Consider the following 18,923-nt stretch of genomic DNA (forward strand, 5'->3'; position numbering starts at 1 on the left):
AACCAAGACCTGTGTTTTATCTTCAAGAAACTATAGACTTTCTCATCAGAAGACAGACTTACATAGGAACTTATGCATATGCACAATGTTTTAGTCAACAAATATTGACTAAATGTCATTTAAACAACAAATTAATCAAAGTATCTTATGGCATCTTTGGAAATCCCAGTATTAGTACAGCTAAAATCTTAACCAAGTTCTTTTTCTCCACAAAATTAGCTCCATCCGGTAAAACCCAGCATTAATACACAACATTTCTTTTCCTAAGGAAGTATAAGAAGATAATGTGTGCCCAGATTATCTACTTAATGAATGCATGAATAAGCTCTGTGTTACCATTCATCACTAGGAAGTTCCTGCCTGATGCAGTTCTGCCCTAGAAAAATCTGAGAGTTCCCTGTAGCTGTTAAGGACAGTGAAGCACATTTCCTTATATCATCACATCATCTTACCCATTGATTTTGCTTGAAGCAAGCTAGCAAGTGCCTGAAGATCCCTTCTGCTAACAGGAAGGGGAGGAGCTGGTAGGAGGTGGTTACATCTCCCAACAGCATTGCTGCTGGCAAAACTACCTGTCTTACCCTACGAATGAAGAAAGCTATTGCCGGTCGGATTGTATCTCAAAGCACATGTGCTACAATCTGAAAGATTAACGTGGTGGAAGGGGATACAGGAGCAGAAGAGCAAAGGGACCAGCGCAGATGGAACCACGTTACAAAGGAAAGGTGCTCACTGTCTCCAAAGATCTAGGCTCACAGGACAGACTCCACAAGGGAGGGATTTCCAACCAGAGATCCTTCCCCAGTAGCAGTCAGCCCTTAAGTGAAGTCTAAGAGAGGTGCAGCCAGGCTGCATCCCTTCCTGTCACACAGGTAGACTGCCTTCACCTGTGCTCCCAGTGCTGACAGGACCTTTCCCCATGTGCTCAATCAGTGGCTCAGGCTGTTACCATACAACATGGTATTTCCAACAGTTCCTGCCCACATTTAACATGTATTATTATAGTCACATTATGCAAGATATAATTTTGAAACCTTTTTTTTTTTTGGTTTTTTTTCTGTGAAAAAAAATAGGCTGAAGATTTAATGGCATGAGACAGCTACAAACTATTCAGTATTGCAGAAATCTGAGAGCTTTTCCTAATTGAAGAGAGGCGTGTGAACACATTTCTACTGTTACTACGAACTTGTTATCATTTTGAAAATATTAAATTAAAAACATTGAAGAGAATCAAGCCAGCCACACTGATATGAAAGGAGTGCACCAGGACTCCTATCTGAAGAACAAAATAAGATATCAAGAGTTGAATTTCAGTACTCTAGTTCTTAATCATGGAAGTAAAAACACTGAGTGATCAAATCACCACCTAAGGGTAAATCAGACACAGAAAGAATGGATAACAGTAAATTGATATCTATAGCTGATTCTTGTCTCTTCTCAAGTATAGGACTATAAGCATCATGTGATTTACGTCACCACATACTGTTGTATAGTCCTAAACTCTTGAGAAGGTCAAGAAAGGAACACAAACAGTCACATAGAAACCAACAAGACTCTTCTGTTGTGATTTTCATCCTGATATAACTACACTGAGATTGCTCAGTAATTCTGGAGCGAAAAGCCACCCTAAGCACCCAAGGAGACAAACCCAATGGATAGAAAAAGCACATTTATCACATGCTTGGAAACTCCTCTCTTTGTCTTCCCTTCCTGGCCCTGTGTGCAAAGCTCACATACCAGTTCATTTCGTTCATCAACCAACAGTGTGTTCCTGTCTTCCAGTTTCCGGATTGTTGCATTCAACTCAGCTATCCTCTTCTGGTTCCTGCGCAAGTCCTGTTCATCAGTAACAACATAACAATTACTGATTCTTCAAAACACAACTGGGGAAAGAATCACCCAAAGCTACATACCAGTCAACTTAACATAATCAACAAACTGTACTTGTTATTTGTTTTTAGAACAATACACATTTTGGCAAAAATGTGTTTTTGGGAGAAGACAACATCTAGTTTTGGGAAAATTTTAAGATTAAAGAAATTTTACTTGCTAAAAAATAAAGAGATCCTGATGCTTTTTTTTTTTTTAAACTATTATTACAGGGAAAAAAACCCAAAGCTGAAATATTCTAGTTTCAATTGATATTCCCTATACATTGCTTGTATTCACTGAGCCACTAAGTCAGGTGAAAAAGTAAGGACACCCCTTTCAGTATCAATTGCCTTCACCATCTTCTTCAATCATGTATATGTAAAAACATGTATGCATACACACTTGTTGGGTAAATACTGTGTTTAGTCACAAGGAGCTGCATGCCTTGTAATGCTGTAACATGATGGAAAATGAAGAATAGCAGGGTGGTAAAGACTTCAGCTGCAGCAAACAAGGACAAGAACAAATACCACAACAATAGAGACAAAAAAAAGAAGGAAAAGGCTGCTTATCTTTGGAACATGAACAGGGATCTCTAGCGAGATCCCCTCACCTCCACTGCCAACCCTTAAATGAGATACGGGAAGGGGTGAATCTTGGTTCCACCCCTTCCACTCAATCAGGTACACTGCATACACCTGAGCTCCCCTGGGTTGGCCCTGCCTTCCCACCACATGCTCCATTACTGTTTCAGGCCATGACTTTACATATCTGCTACACTTGTGAATGATAGTAATAGCTGCACACACATAAAGCAAGACAGAGAAACAGGAGGTGCTCTCAAATCTTAGGTTCCCCACAGCCTTCTCTCTGCCTGTCTTCCCAATTTCTCTTTGTTTTTGAGGATGCAGGTTATCTGGACAGTTATGTTCATTGATCAATATTTTCAAAGCAGTACTGATTTTTTTAAAGTTTTCCCAGGAGCCAAAACAACATTTAAGCAAGAGAAATGTTGTGTAGAAGTCAGTAAAACCTGCATACAGGGCTGCTGCAGTGCTCAGAGCCATCCCCGGCCCTTCCTGGGATCTCCCTCTTGGGACTGCTCATGTTACACTCTGCCTCCTTCACCAGGAAAAGCTGTTCATCCAGAGCTTCTTTCTGCAGCTGCAGCTTCTGCACGTAGCCCGTCTGTGTCTCCAGTTCTTTCTCCAAGGAAAATATGATCCTATCTTTAGCCTTGATCTCGTCCATCTGATGAGAGGAGCACAAGAGCAACAATGTTAGTGTGTAAAAACAGAAGTACTTCAGCCTTGGTGAACATAGTACAATAGGATTTACTAGTGTTCACCACTTAAATCTGCTATGTCATACCACACAGGCTTGAAAAGAATATACTCCAAGGTGTCAGCCACACTGTACACCACTGCAGTAACAGCTTTGATAGCCTTACACAAAGCAAAACTGAGCATGATGCAATGCGCAAAATGGAATGGGACACAGCCAGGACAGCTGACTCAAACTGGACAAAGGGATATCCATACCATACTGACATCGTGCTCAACAGTAAAACTAGGAAGACTAAGCTGGGGCTGCCATGTCCCAGTGACTGAATGGGCATTGGTCAGCCAGAGGTGAGCGACTGTGTTTTGCATCATTTGCATTTCTTCTTCTTGGTTTTTAGGATTTTTTTCATCCTTTCCTCTCTTACTTCTTAAACTCTCCTTATTTCAATCAACGTTTTTTAATAACTTGTTACTATATGATTATTTCTACACCTCCATTGTGGGAGTGGAGGAGAGGTGAATGTGTGAGTGTGGGGTGCACAGTTGCCTATCAGTGTTCAACTACAATGCTTTAACTCAAAAATACCATTCCTGATGCTATTTAAATCAGTTTTTTCTACTGAACTGTCAGTTTTCATGCCAAATTTTTCAATGTTGCAAGCAGGCCCAGTTCCCTAGCTTTACAAAAAACACAGCCACTTGCACTACTACTGGTATAGGCCTCTTTTTTACCCATTCCCATTAGTATGAATTCACTGAATGCTATAGCAAGATCAAAGCAAAATGTCTCTATCTTGCCATGGTTTGATGTGTGTAAAACACCAACATAAGGGTTAAAGAAACTAATAACTTCAAGTGCAGATGTAAACATTTTCTAATACTTTGCATGGTAGATATATTAGGATCTTGGCAAGCCAATTTTTGATGGAATGCATCAATCACCATTATTCTGTGGTATTAGCTGCCCACCCAGTGGTTGCTCTAGCACAGAGATACAGCAACGTGAGGTTTTTGTTACTTCTTCAGACTGAGCTCCTTTGCAGAGTTCTAAGATTCACCAAAAAATTGAAAAGCACAGGAGACAAACTCACTACAGCATAAGACAACACATGAAATGTTTCAGTGCAGGGAAGAGTTACTAACCAGGCGGCGAATATCCCTCTCGCTCTCCCATTTGATCTTAGAAATGGCTTCCTGGTGGGACTGGTGCTCACTTCGAAGATCACCTGCTTTGATCTTGTCAGCTTGGATCATATTGTTCAAGGCCTCATCTACCTGCTTTTTGGCAGACTTAAGTTCAGTAATTTCCTGCAGAAGCTTAAGGCGCTCAGAGTCAAACTGTTTCCTGGCCTCTTCACGAGCCTCAATAGTCAGGGCTGTCCTTACTTTATCGCTGCTGCCATCCCGCAGTGCACACAACGCTGACTTGAGACGCTGGATTTCACTGTCTCGGACTTTCACCATTCGTGTCATCTCCTGCTCATGTTGTTTGATGAGGTTCTCCCTTACAGCCTGCAGCTCCTTCATTTTCTCCTCATGGAGTTTGGCTTTTAGCTCTGTGATTTGCACAGTTTGCTTGCGCTGCTCCACTTCACGGATACGCTTTGTTTCTTGAGTCTTCTCTCTTTCAAGTTTAGCAATCTAAATTGAAACAAAATGAAAGTCACCTACTACCAAGATACTGCTACCAAAACAAGGTCACTCAGACACACAGCCCTGTCAGAATAAGGAAGGGCTTCCTGAAGACCCTCGCTGTTCCTCCATCCTCCTCCAACAAAGTATGGGCCAACTCCTGAAGTCCTCACTTAGTGTCTTTACCGAAAATAAATACTTCAGTTTTTCCTTAGGAAGCAAGTCCTTGTATAGACATTTGACTAACAACTTTCTAACTCAACTGTCGATTTCAGCCAAATTCCTCAGAAAAGTAGAAGGCTTGGCAATAGCAAGATTCATACAGACTTCATGTGATTCATGACTGTAGGAAATTAGATGAAAGTGTGTGCTGCAAATCTGAACATCCAGAAAACATCTAGTCTTTTGTAGATGTTCTTAATCATAAGCAAAACTTTAAGGTAGTCAGCTCTTGGACATGAAACTAAAGAAAAAGTGTGCTTCACTGGTCATTACACTGATGGAATAGCTGGCTTTACTTAGGGTTGTTCTTTGTTGCTCTTTATTAAAGACAACTTTTAAGTTCTTTGTCCATGTTTTTGGAATCAAAGTTACAGAGCAGCTGTCAGTACCTTTGCACTAATGTATATCTAAGCCCAACTACAGTCCACTGAGCACTTTCACAGCATAATCATATGTGCACCTATACACATGATACTCAGCTGATTTTTAAGCAAGTTTAGATATCAAACTGAAATGCTGGCAGATCACTGGTACCTAACAAGCCTGAAACAATGCATACATACCTTAATGTACATGACAGAGTTGGATGTACTGCAGAAGGATTACAAAGGTCCATATGGACTTTCATGCTGTATACTTAAGGACTACTTCACTCAACTTTGAAATAGAGATATATCTTACTGAAATAAGCAGTCATTCAAAAAACAGCAACACTACACAACTTCTAGACACTGGATTTTTTTTTTTTTTAAACAGTATACTTAGGAACAATTTGAGCGGATAGGATGAAAATCACTATTTGGAACATGGGCAAACATGTTACAAAAGGCATACTGCTTCACTATAAGGCCAGAGGCTTCTTAAATTTGTACCTCAGTAAAAAGAAATCTTTTCCAGTGAAGGAACAAGACATCACACTGTTGTTCAAGAGAAGAGTTTTGTTGCATCTCTTGATTTCTGTTCTTTCCCACATTTCTCTCCTTCAGTGCAGACACTTCTATAAAACCAAACCCTCACTCACCTTAGATTTCTCCTGATGCAGCTCAATTTGAATGTCTGTTAGCTTGGTCCTGAGTTCCTCGTTGGCAGCCTGTAGGGCTACAATTAGTGCCTCAGGCTTCTCGCCCTTGCTACGTCCTTTTTTTGACATGATTTCTTATCAGTGAGAGTCCGTATGTTTAATTATTTCAAATACAGACTGCCATCTTTTTTGATCCTTTCTGTGCCAGTTTGTTTAGCACTTACTGCGTGGCATTCCTTATGGTTCTGTCCTCAGCTGCTTCGGAAGCCCTGCAAGAAATAAGACATACTATTACTTGTCGGTGGATATTGCAGCATGACAGTTCACATGGTTACAGAACACAGGATAGCTCATTTCTCAAAACACTGCAGTCTTTGTCTGAAAACCCGCAAGGGAGATGCCAGCAAAACCAGGCTTCCGCATGCAAGTCTGACATAGTAGTAGAGATTTCATACGTACTCTTTCCCTTTTCTGATGAAAGCACACCATACAAAGAAGATACAAATTTGTTTACAATAAAGATTAAAGCTATTGAGACTACAGAACTGGAGAGGATGGTCATTTAATTCAAGCCTTACAGTTTGGGATCATGATGGATCAGGCATTTTAGTCCGAAGGTTCTAACAACAATCTCTTCCTCTTGCCCTTCCCAATCCCTTGCAACCTTCCAAGCCTCCCATATTCAGGCTTTCACACAACAATTCTACAAACTGCTACAGCAAGAGAAAAGCACTGACATTCTCATCACCGTTCTGAGTTTCCATAGAAGCAGAGAAAAAAAGATATGCAAAACCCTCAGGAAGGCTAGAATTTGTCTCCTTTGCCCTTCTGCAAACAAGACTCCATCAACCGTTTTCATCAGCCAAATTTTGAAGAAAATTCCAACCTTAGCCAAACTGATGCAGTAAGTTTAAACACAATCACATCAGTAAAATATGCAGATTGGGAAGCTTTGTGTACAGCACACCAAAACACAGATGAGCTGGTATATCTAGAACATTTTGAAGGCATCCCTGCTCCATAGGAACATTCCCTGCATCAGCAGGTATCCTGCCCATCAATATGCAGACCAAACGAGTACCTTCAGGGTTGCTTTAACATGCTCAGCACACACACACAGAGTCTTCAAAGTCACTCTCTGGCCATGTCTGAGTCTGCACTTACAGACTTACAAAATGGAAAGAAACTCAACATGGTTGAGCTTCCAGCAACAGCATCTATCACATAGCGTAACCCTCACTGTCAGATCTATCAAGCATATCTTGCCTCTTCAAGTGGCCTAATTTCTTCCTGGCTAAGCTGCTTCTAAGAATCTTGGAATGCAGTCTGACACAGACTGATACTCTTTTCTAGCTTGAGTTATGCCTACTGATTTACAAAGAGTTGCTTTTACCTCAGAAGAAGAATGTATGCTGTGGGATCCAAGAATACAGATCTGTAGGGGGACTGCAATGAGGGTCCTTTATTAATTTAATTCTTTGAGGTTTGGGCCCTTGAGATCTGTTCCAGACTGCTCGAGGAAAATGGGTGGAAATATGTATTGAATATATGTTGCAGATCACATTGTGGTGAGACTGGCTGTCTGCAGCAGCACTTAAGAAACCCTGCTGTAATGCAATGCAAGCTGGAAGCTGTTCTGGAACACAGTGTGATCTTATGGGTAGAGAAGAGACCACAATGCACAACCTCCTGGTTCTTTTTCCTAGCCCTTCCACTCCCTTTTTTTGGTTTGTAACTTTGGCTACTCCGCTTAAGAAAGGGACTGACTTTGTAAGTCTGTAATAATTATTTCACTTAGGTGGGTTCATAATTAATGAAGAGAACTAACTCTGTAATCAGTGTAACTTTCACGTTCTTTGCCATTCTTTCAGCACATTCTTTATACTATTAATAAAGCGCTAGATTTTTGCTTCCATTATTTCTTAAATTAATCACAGCAAACCATTACTGCAGTAAAAACCTGCAGTTTTTAACCTAGGAACAGAAGAATGAGTCCTTCCTAAATTGAGGTCCCACGTTGTAACCCTGGCAGAGCTGGAGCACAGAAGGGCTGGGCACAAAGTCCTGTGGGCAGAAGCTGCACTCCTGACAGAGCACAAACCTTTCAGTTTGTAAGAGTGAAATGGATGATCAGCAAGAGCTAGGTTCCATCAGCACTCCAGCACAAGGAGAGGTAGCAGCACAGATTCTCACTGCAGATCAATACTACTGTGATTTTCTGCTGAAGCAGCAGGATCTACTTGCCAAGGAGGTCAGAGAAGATTTCTTTTTGTTTAAGTGGCATCTCCGCCTTAAGTCTATGTGCATCCCTCACAAATTATTCTGGCACAATAAGGGCCTATGTTAAGATCTGCATTTCTTTTTAGTAATCAAGACCTCCACTAGTGTAAAACCACCCTTCACAGAGGAAATTGCTGTTATTGGTCACATAGGAGATCTGCTGAACATCTTGTAAGTACTACACACACAGTTGTGAAATACATAGATGGCCTCCACTTGCCAATAAATGTTCTTGTCACGCACAAACTTTTAAAGACAAAAAGGAAAATATATGGTCTCTTTAGTGGGCTGCATCCTCCAGGAGATCTAAGTGACATATGCTATCTAAAAAAAAACATCTGCCTGTACAGAAAGAGACAAATGGCCTTAGCAGCTATTCATTGCTCTTCCTTGGCATTCCTTAATGGTTAATGTAGCTCAAACATGCATAGCACAAATGACTTCATGCCAAATATCCTTCTCCTAGGACTTCCCAGCAGCCCATGTGCCTACAAGAGTTAGAAACGTATTCTTGATTGATTAGGAAGTAGACCCAGCCACCAGAAGGGTAACAAATTTGGACATCTCTGCATGTTTGCACATGTTAAAAAAACTGAGCAGATCCTCCACATGTAATAGCTCCACTGAAATAGAAGTTATTTTTAAGTACTTGCAGAAGACATCATAAGTACTGAGTAAGCTAGAATTAAGAATACAAAATACTGACCAAAAGATAAGCATTCATTTCTTTATGCACTAAAAATCCACGTGGAAGTCTGGTATCAGATTTACTGAAACGCAGTAAAACACACACAATATATTGCAACAATGCTAAAAGCAAAAGTAATGAGAAACATTAGGCTTATATTATTCTAAATCTATCATCTTTATGCTTTACTTTCTTGGGTAACATTATTTATTGCCCTGTTTCTCTCTGAAACTGCAGTATCATCAGTAATGAAAATAATCTTATTTGAAAAATAAATCACGATATTCATAGAGCCATATAACTTCATAATATCAACCTATTAACTAGCAGGCTGTCACTATCCCTAAAGTTGTATTTACTCTTCTGAGAGTGAGAACATTAAATTCTAGACCAGATCATGATTAATACTGGAAGACAAATCCCCTCTGTGCAACTTCAAAATCTCTTCCCCTTCTCAGCATTAAAAAAAAAAATTAGAACTCCTGCAGGATGGGGGAGGGGGTAAAGGGGTCAAGTCTAAGAAGATTTCAATGCAATCTCTAAGTCTAGAGCTGGTTAAGAAAAATATCTCTCAAAATTTATGTGCAGTATAGAAAAATCTGAAAATTAAGAATATTCCTTCAGAACAGAAGAGAAACGGAAACTATTATTACTATGTGGGAAATACTGAAACCACCTTATTGCATTGCTTTGCTATTATGAAATCAGTATGTAATTATTGAGATTGCTATTTTGATTAATATACTTGTCATGGTTTTATGATTTTTGTCATTGGTATTCCACACCATAACATCATGTAGTGGACTGGGAGTTAAAAGGTTCGTCACAGAATCACAGAATGGCCTGGGTTGCAAAGGTCCACAGTGCTCACCCAGTCCCAACCCCCTGCTATGTGCAGGTCACCAACCAGCAGCCCAGGCTGCCCAGAGCCACATCCAGCCTGGCCTTGGATGCCTGCAGGGATGGGGCATCCACAGCCTCCTTGGGCAACCTGTTCCAGTGCCTCACCACCCTCTGTGAGAAACTTCCTCTTCATATCCAACCTAAACCTCCCCTGTCCCAGTTTAAAGCCATTCCCCCTTGTCCTATCACCATCCACCCTTGTGAACAGCCGTTTCCCCCTCCTGTTTATATGCTCCCTTCAAGTACTGGAAAGCCAACGCACCAGCTGCGAGGACTGCTGGCATTCCCAGCAGATTGCCCTTTCTGTTTCCGTTCAGAAAGACAGAACTGCTCACCAGTCACAAGACGGTCCTTCTTTCGCTGCTCATCTCTGCAGTGTGTGCTCCCCAGCCATCTGCCTTCAGCTTTAGAGTAAGGCCTTCGCTTTTGGACACTCTCTCTCATTTAGATTTATTAGTTTCAATTCCAGTGATACTGTATTTTACTGTGTAATCTCACATTCCACTATCACATTTACTAAATTAGTTTTCTCCCTCAGTTCATTGCCGCTGTTTTGTTTCAGGCCCATCTCCCTGCCTCTTCCCTTTGTACCCTGGGCCAGAGCCGCTGACAATACTACATAATGATCACGAAACCCCTGTGTCAAAACCAGGTGATCCTATAACCAAACACTAAGAAAACTGTTATGAGATCTGTAGCAAAAGGTTGTTTTGGCTCACAAAGCTCTAAGCTTTGTAAAGATTTAGATACCAAACCCGATGTTAGGTAGTTGTCCTACAGAATGTGTTTTACAGCAAAGAAAAAAATCTCAATAGACAGCGGCCTATTCTCTGCTACTCTCAAGCTGTTCTGCAGAGTTGTAAGAGGACTTGCTTCCTTCATGGATAACTGAACAGGGTGAAAGGCCTGCAAACCCTCGTTAACTTGGATTCTAATGTGTATTATCACAAAACGTACCTTTTGTAACAAAATCACTGCATGCTAACTTCACAAAGGACACTGCCACCCAAATTATAGTCAGGCCACTCCTCTGCTAGGTTCTGATTTTGTGGTCTCACTGAAACTAGTCTGCTGTTCAGAGTTGCGTTTGTATTCCTATGAATTTCATAAACTCCCCCCCCACAGAGTATGGTGTTTCATACTGTTTATTTCCCATAATAGTAAGCTTGATTCTGAGAAGCTCACTAAGAAGTAAGCAAAGTATGAGGGACTCCTCTTTTGTGACACTGGCCCACAGCGCCAGAAGCAGGTGGCGGCAGCATGCAGCAGATGTTGAACCTTCCTGTCATTACTGCATTACATTTTGTTGCCATATGACAGAGGAGCAGCCAATGAAAGACAGACTGCGTGGGCAATGTTTTCCTTGTCGTGACACCACCACAGCAGCTGTGAAACAGCGAGTCGCTGCCAAGCGTGACATGCAGGCTCCTGGTCATCACTGGTGAAAAGGTGTAACTAGTTGCAGTGACTGTGTTGAAAAACAATGTTTTGTAGCTAAGAATTTGTCCTATCGATTAGCATTATTGTGATCTGTTTTCATTTCCATGAAATGAAATAGGAGGCAAAATTTTCAAAGCAACCTACGTAACAACAGGTTCCGAGGCCTCAACTCCTCTCTGCTTGAAAGGCCAATGGAAACATGAGCAACCACCACACAGCTGACAGTCATCATTCAGCCGTATTTAAAAAGTATTAGCTCAGTGACCTGTTAATTGTAATCAGTTCCACTGGCAGCAAGAAACACTGCACTACAATCAAGTTTCATTACTCCGAGTAGTTCAGAGCTAAATTCACCTCTCTTAGAAGTCTCTACCAAAAAGGAAGAAATGTTTTTAAAAGGATGTTGTTACAAGCAATAACTCATATCCTCTGTCCATTTCAAGGGATCAACTGTCTGTAGAAGAGCAGATGAATCAACTTTCCATTCTCTCACTGAATTCTCTGAAATACACCAAGTCCCTGGAGGAAATTTCTGGGGATAACAGCACCTAAAACAACAGAGAGAATAACGGGAATTCTTAGACTGCATAATGTTTGCTCTTATGTGTTTTACTAAGGAGGTCTCGTCACATAGGTGAGTTGCTTTAACAAAGAACAAGTTGCTTTTATCTTAAGTTGCAATTGGAAGAACTGAGCTTTATTCTTCCTCACAGCAGAAGGGTCTCACCCCATCAGAGCTTGCTCTAAGGGTCATACTTTTTTTTTATTACAGTTATACTCCAGTTTTCTGTTTTCTGAGGGCAGCAGATGGTAGCCACCACAAGTCTCACACACTTCCAAAGCCTTGCTCCACTAAAGGAAAAGGTGACATTCGTTCCACTGAGAGGTGCTTCTAACAGTATGAAAAAACAGAAGCTATTGAGCCTAAACTGGTTATCCTTCAGTATTTCAACTCAGGTGGAGAAAACAATTAACATGCAAATTCAGCCTACTCTCCACCTGAGAAGGATGCCAAGACAGGTCAGCCCACCCTCATCTCAGTTTTTTCCTGACTCTTGATCCAAGCATCCTGGCTATAGATTCCAGTATTCAAGAAATCCATAGCACTCCATTCTTCATATTATGTCACACAATGGAAAAAATGATTAATGGAAACTGTGATTAGAAGAGTGGTCTGCGTTATTTTTGTATGAAATCACAATTCAGCATCCCAAGGCAAATCCAAAATCTTAAATCAGACTCAGTATAAATGCTTGCATGCCTACACACAATTCTATTTTATACTTCTTTTTATAGGTAGAACATGGCAAACTTCACATGCTAGCAGTTAACATATTTTACTCCAACAAATGGTGACAAACAGCTCTTCAGAAAAAGATCTGAAGCAACTCAGCTTTTAACAGAACAAAATTCATAGTCTAATAGTTACATATTTAATCAATACCACAGCAATTCTCAATAACATTGAAATTCCTCCAGAACTAAACTCAAAATATCCCTCAGATTCAGGCTCCACACAAGGAACACAGCACAAATCTGGTGCTTCTAGGCTGCTAAAACTACCATTGGCCTTTGCTCTATAAACTGAGCCAAAAATTTCTATCCAAGTTGCTGGCAGCACCATGGAAACAGTCAAAAGGGGACAGAAGCATTATTGTTATCTGCAGCAAAGCTGAAAGATACATGAAACCAATATTCTAGTATTCTGTGGCTAAAATACCATCTGTCTCCTTTTCACAAAGTTCTTTTCCTAGAAATTACCATAACACAGTGCTTACCAAGAACACTATCAGTAAAAATAGAAGATTCTTCCCTATCCTGAAGGGAAATCAAAGAGTGAAAAATACATGAATGCTGATTAGACATGGTAGCAATTAGACAGATAAATATGACGGGAAAAGGTGCTTCACCAGAGGTGTAAAAACGGGACAAATCAGCACACCAGGAAGCACACAGCTATAAAGGTGATAAAGGAAGGGAGGAAGATTGCTTACCCGTATCAGGAGATTCCAGGCTCACAGAGGAAAGCTCCACCAAAGAGGGATCTCCAACCAGAGATCCTTCCTCAGTGGCAGTCAGCCCTTAAATGAGGTCTAAGAGAGGTGCAGCCAGGCTCCACCCCTTCCTATCACACAGGTAAACTGCCTTCACCTGTGCTCACAGGGCTGACCGGGTCCTTTCTCAACAGTTCCCATACAGACGTTCAATTTAAGAACAGCAGAATTGTCAGAAAAGGGATGAACTCCAGCAGCCAGTCCAGCTCACTGCAAGGCGGTGGTCTGAACAACAGATCAGCGGTCCTGTACTTCCAGTGTTACTCTAGGCCCATTCATGGTTTACCAAGAAAGCTGTTTTGTAAAGGAATGTTATGTAAGTAGGATCACACTCAAACACCATCAGAGAAACACACGGAGCCTGAAAGATAAATACTGCAGTTTCCACAATTTATATTATCAGGCCCTCCTTTCTTTGATTTTGATTTTAATAAGCCAGCAAATACAAATTTTATTTAATCAAAATGCATATAAGCAAGAAAGCAAAACGTTCACCACTAAAGACTGTCAGATATTTAAATACTACTTCTATTAAAAGTGGAAGAGTTAGCCTGTAAGAACTTCTGCCACCTTTAGCTAAATTCTTGCTGCAGTTGATGAATGGGGATTTATATAAAATGTCAGAGTGAATAAGAAAACTCTGTGTTCTAGTCTCCCTTCTTTACTTCTAACACTGTAGATCTGATGACTTTTCCTTCTTTGGACATCTTGCTTCTGACCAGATCACTTCATTCCTACAGTTTATTGTAAGTTCAACATAACTCCAAAACATGTCTGATTCTGCGATCCTGTTGGTTTTTTTTCCTCCCTCTGCATCACTGTCAGTGCCCTTCAGAACCTGATGAACTTATCTTTCTAACTTCCCATGTCCTGTATCTCACTTAAGTTGCCTGGGATAAGACTCTGAATGTTCCCATTACCACAGGCCAAATCCAAGCCAACGTGCTTTACAGTTTGTCTCTTCAGATCAGCTTTTCAGCAGAAATGCGAATATGTATGTGAACATCCTCTTATCCGTTTCAACAAATCTTTGAGTGAAAAGCCTTTAAAAAATAACAATGTTAGAAACAGAATTCACTAGAAACACTCAGATTATTCACTTAGGGATACAGTATTACCAGAGTTGCTCTTTTTCATTTCTGATCGTTGTGATTTTTACTCTTCTACTGTACGTTGAAGGATAGATGTACCAGTCTACAAGCCCTCAAGAACTCTACAGTCTGCTTTCAAGAACAATGCTTACACCTTCATTGACTTCATCCTACACAGGTTACCACGCAGATCACTGACACTGACCACATGTTTCAAGGAAAAGGCAACTTGTCAGTCATTCTGTGACCCACAAAAACACACAAAGCAATACGGAAGGATCTGCTAACACAGACCTTTGCAAAAACAGCCCAGTCCATTCAGTTAGTAATGCTTACCACTGAATATACGTGGATGCTAATTTACTGTTAGTTGTGCCTCTAAAGCACTGGGCACACTCTTGTCTTACAGCTTAATTCCTTAAAGCATTTCCAAATTAATACAACCATTCATTCAGTTACAAGCTACCAAATAGTAATCCACACAATTGTTCTTTCAGCTGTAAATTACTACATGTACTTAAAGTGCAATGGTCTACCAACACTCTTTGTTTGTCTGAAAGTGATTATAACTGATTATAATTTCTATTCAAGGAGGGGAGATGGAAAGTGAATATTACTAAGGATCCTATGAAACTGCAGCAAATTCTCTGAGCTTATTCTGCAAAAGTGACTGCATCTCATTTTTCTCCTCATTGATACACATAGGCAGAAAACAGCAGCTCACAGAACCTTGAATATTAAATACAAAAAAGCATAGTGAAAAAAAAAAAGATTTCTCTATTAATAACGAAACTTCAGGAACAAAAAAGCATTTATGTTCATTAAACTGTAATAAATTGTTATGGATTAACACAATTCTAGGTCTTTTGAATATTATTCAGTACCTTATTTGTACACCAATCCTACATCAAACACATACAAAACAATTGAGTACTGATTATAATTAATTTCAAACACCTGCAACATTAAGAGTTATATGGATTTTGCATACACTACACAAATGAATAATGAAAAATATTTATGCATCAATTTAAAAAGAAGGTCTGCTTACTGAATTTTAGCAAACCAGTGCTAATGGAAGAAAAACCTGCTCAGAAAACCTGCAACTACCGTTTCTCCCACCTTTATTTGTTCACTCAATATTGATTACCTTCATCTACCCTGGGCACTCCACGCAAGTTTTAACTGCATTTCTTCTTTTCAATTTTAATTTCCACATTTGTTGGACAGTTGAATTTATTTACTGATATCAGTGGCTATCAGCTAATTCAAATCAGTCATTTTGCTGTACGTTGTAAAAATAAATTTAATCTGATTGTTTTATTGTTAATCACAGAATTGTATTTCATCTGAAGATAGAAACAGAATTGTGGTATATTGGCTCTTTGGTTGTACTCCTTACTTGTTGGCTGCTGTTACGCAGTTCACTGAGAGTATTCTCACAGGGTAGTCATGTACTGAAATACTTTCTACATTCATTTGCCTCTTTCTCATGTAACTCTGCTAAGCAGATGGGCACAGAATTCAGTTCACTTTGCTTTTATTAAGACATTAGTGAAGGAAAGGGGCTGCAATGTCCAAATATGATCTTCCAGGAAAAAACCCACACAGGCCCTGTTTCAGGTTTCAGGATGTGCCACAGTATGTCAGCAACCCACCATGATCCAGACTGAAAGCTTGCATTCAGAAAAGCACTTGCATATCACTATTTCTTCCTTTCAAGTTCATCGGATACTTCACAATGCAATCTGCAGCTTTTCTGTCATTTACCAAAAAGTTGCTAAATACACTCATTGCAACTTGATGTCAGCAACATGCTGATAAACTTTCTATACAGATCCCCAACTCCTGGAACAAATAAATTAGACTGGAGGGGAGGAGGGGAATTTAGGATTTTCAGTCCTGATGTTTTAAAGGAAAAATTCAAATAGACCTTAAAGATACAAAAACAAGTAATAAAGATTCCGGATCTTGAAAGCTGATGGCAGAGTGGCACTGATGCCCTGCACAGATGTAGATGATGACTAAAAAGAAGGCAGTAGAGAATCAGTCTCTGAAGATGGGAAAACATGACCGTTATAATCCAGTCAAGAGCAGATCTTGAAGTGATACAGACCTATATGGGAACTTTGAAAAGCTTCCTGTCTGGGAATTAGAGCAGTCTAGTTGCTTTAGAAACATGCACTGCAAACATACCATCATAAAAGCAATTGAAGTAATTATTTTACTTTAACCATTTATTTTGCAGTAACCCAAATATTGCACTGCCATGATGCACACGGTTTGCAGAGAAATCTGGCTGAACACAGAAGATATGGAGCATGACAGACCACGTGATCCAAATTTCAGGTAGCTGAGAAGGATTATTTTGCTGTCTCACAACTTCACAAAGAAAATAGAAAGCATAAATACTGACCACAGTGCAAAACCACCACCACTCAGTAGTGAAAAATGAGCTCACAGCATGGTCAGTCCCAAAGTTCATTTAAAAAGAAGGTAAAAAAGAAAAAAGTTGTAATTTACAAACTACTTGGATTTCAACACCTGACCTACACCGGCCTTATGACAGTAGAATCCATTACCATATCTTTTTTTACAAGTTGGGAGGCTATTATACAATTTTTAAACCACAGTATCAGTAGTATCAACTGGATGAATAGAAAACAAAACTGAAAATTACTCGGCACCGTTCTGACAGTTGTGTTTCACAGTATTTTCCTGACTTGAACACACAAGGGTTACTCATCCATTGTAATGACAGAGAAGTTATGCAGCATCTTTCCAGCAACTTGATAATAAAACGTCTCACAGACCCCACCGTACATTTACAAATGGCAGCAGCCAACTTTCTCCTTAACACCCCACCACGATGCAGCTGTACTTTGTGTTCATTTCCTATTAAGTAGGACAGAGAGGCTCTCATTCATAAGACATACTTGGAAATGGCCAGTGGAAGAAGAGAAATTGTCAAAAACCATCAAAGTATGACAAGGACAAGGTTATCAAATGCTCTGCCTAGGAGACTGGGCACAGAAAGCCCGGATTACTAAGCAGGGCACGGTATATGCACACATGCAGAATTTGACCCAACAGATGAAAGAGACTGAGACTAAGATCCCAACATGTCACCTTACTGTAATGCACAGGGCAGGATCAGAATGCAAAGGTTTTAACAACACGTCATTATTTTTTTCCTTACAAGATTTCAAATTACATTTTCAAAATATACACATCTCTATGTTCCCAACCTACAGGACATACTCAGCATCTTTTTTATATGTATATTCAGAAAAGAAAATAGAAAAAGCCTACAAGTGAATGAATGTTCAGTGCCATAAACCAGCCCAAATGCATGATGCTGTCCTAAGCAGCCATCATGAAGCTGACGGGCAGCAATTCCATGATCTAAGAGTAAACTGCATATCAGCCGGACTGGCGCGTTTCATCAGCTAACAGCTGTCAAATTATAACAAAAAAAAGATGTGCTGCACGTCCAAAGGGGCGAAGCTCACGGGTCTCACACACACACGAACCCACCAGCTCCAAGACACCGAGACACGTAGAGGCACGTTTCCAAAAAAACCTGCACAGAAATAAACCCTGTGCCACGCAGAATAGGCAAAGATGCTCCACAAGTGAAAATAAACCGGGGGAGTTCCATCGCAGCTGCTCCTGCTCAGCTGCGCCAGCGCCCAGCTCAGTGCCATCTCACCGAGGCCCACCGCAGGCTGCGCCTCCCCACGCATCAAATTCAGCCCCGGAAAAATTCCTTCCGCCGCAGGCAGCAATTTGCAGCACCGCGTGCCGCGGCGAGGAGGGCGAGACAATGCCGGACCCGCAGCACAATGGTGCGGGATGGAGGCTGAGGCGGGTTCCGGCACGGCTGCGGGCTGCATCCTTGCCACACCTCTCCCTCCATCGCCATCGCCATCATCACCTGCATCCCTGCCTCCTCTCCTCTCCTCGCTCCCATCTGCTTCCTCTCCGCCTCCTCGGCCTCCATCTCGGTGCCACCGCTCGCTCGCCACGCCGCCCCGCGCCCCGCTCCCGTCCCGGCCCCCCGCAGCCGCCGCACTCATCGTCTCTTACCGCGCCGCGGACAGGGGAGGATGCTGAGCGGCGAAGGACGGGTGCGGCGCTCCCATCTTCCCGCTGCCGCGGCGGCTCCAGCGCGCAGCCCCGGCCGCTGCCGGCCTCCTGCGCGCCGACGCTGAGGGCGGGCGCCCGCCCCGCCGCCTCCCCGCGGCGGAGGCCTGCGCTGCCGGGCCGGGGTCTGCGGCAGGCGCCGCCCCGCCGCCGCCGATGCCGCCGCCGCAGCGCCGCAGCCATGGCAACGCCGCGGCGGAGGGGTCGCGGGGCCGGTAGCGGAGCCGGGGCGGGGGGAACCGCGGCAGCGCCCGCCGTAGCCGAGCGGCCCGGCGCCGGCGGTGGGGCGAG

The 18,923-nt window shown here is 41.6% G+C and overlaps 1 protein-coding gene across 4 annotated transcripts in view; it reads right to left on the minus strand.

The window, feature by feature from the left end:
* Positions 1-18,709, minus strand: part of JAKMIP2 (janus kinase and microtubule interacting protein 2) — a 40,623-nt gene extending 21,914 nt beyond the window's left edge. For 3 of the 4 annotated variants that reach the window (XM_090150758.1, XM_090150759.1, XM_031598523.2), the window contains exons 1-5: positions 18,576-18,709; positions 6,031-6,299; positions 4,299-4,796; positions 2,914-3,123; positions 1,738-1,836 (exon numbers count right to left, since the gene is read on the minus strand). In XM_090150758.1, coding sequence (XP_090006884.1) covers positions 1,738-1,836; positions 2,914-3,123; positions 4,299-4,796; positions 6,031-6,159 — 936 coding nt within the window. In that variant the 5' untranslated portion in view covers positions 6,160-6,299; positions 18,576-18,709. Of the gene's footprint in view, positions 1-1,737; positions 1,837-2,913; positions 3,124-4,298; positions 4,797-6,030; positions 6,300-13,335; positions 13,463-18,575 lie in introns of those variants that run through there. The other variant, XM_031598522.2, reaches the window with a different exon arrangement.
* Between the last annotated feature and the right edge of the window lie 214 nt (positions 18,710-18,923).

This window comes from Phasianus colchicus, chromosome 15 (assembly GCF_987193195.1).
Source record: "Phasianus colchicus chromosome 15, bPhaCol1.hap1.1, whole genome shotgun sequence".
NCBI classification, from domain to species: domain Eukaryota; kingdom Metazoa; phylum Chordata; class Aves; order Galliformes; family Phasianidae; genus Phasianus; species Phasianus colchicus.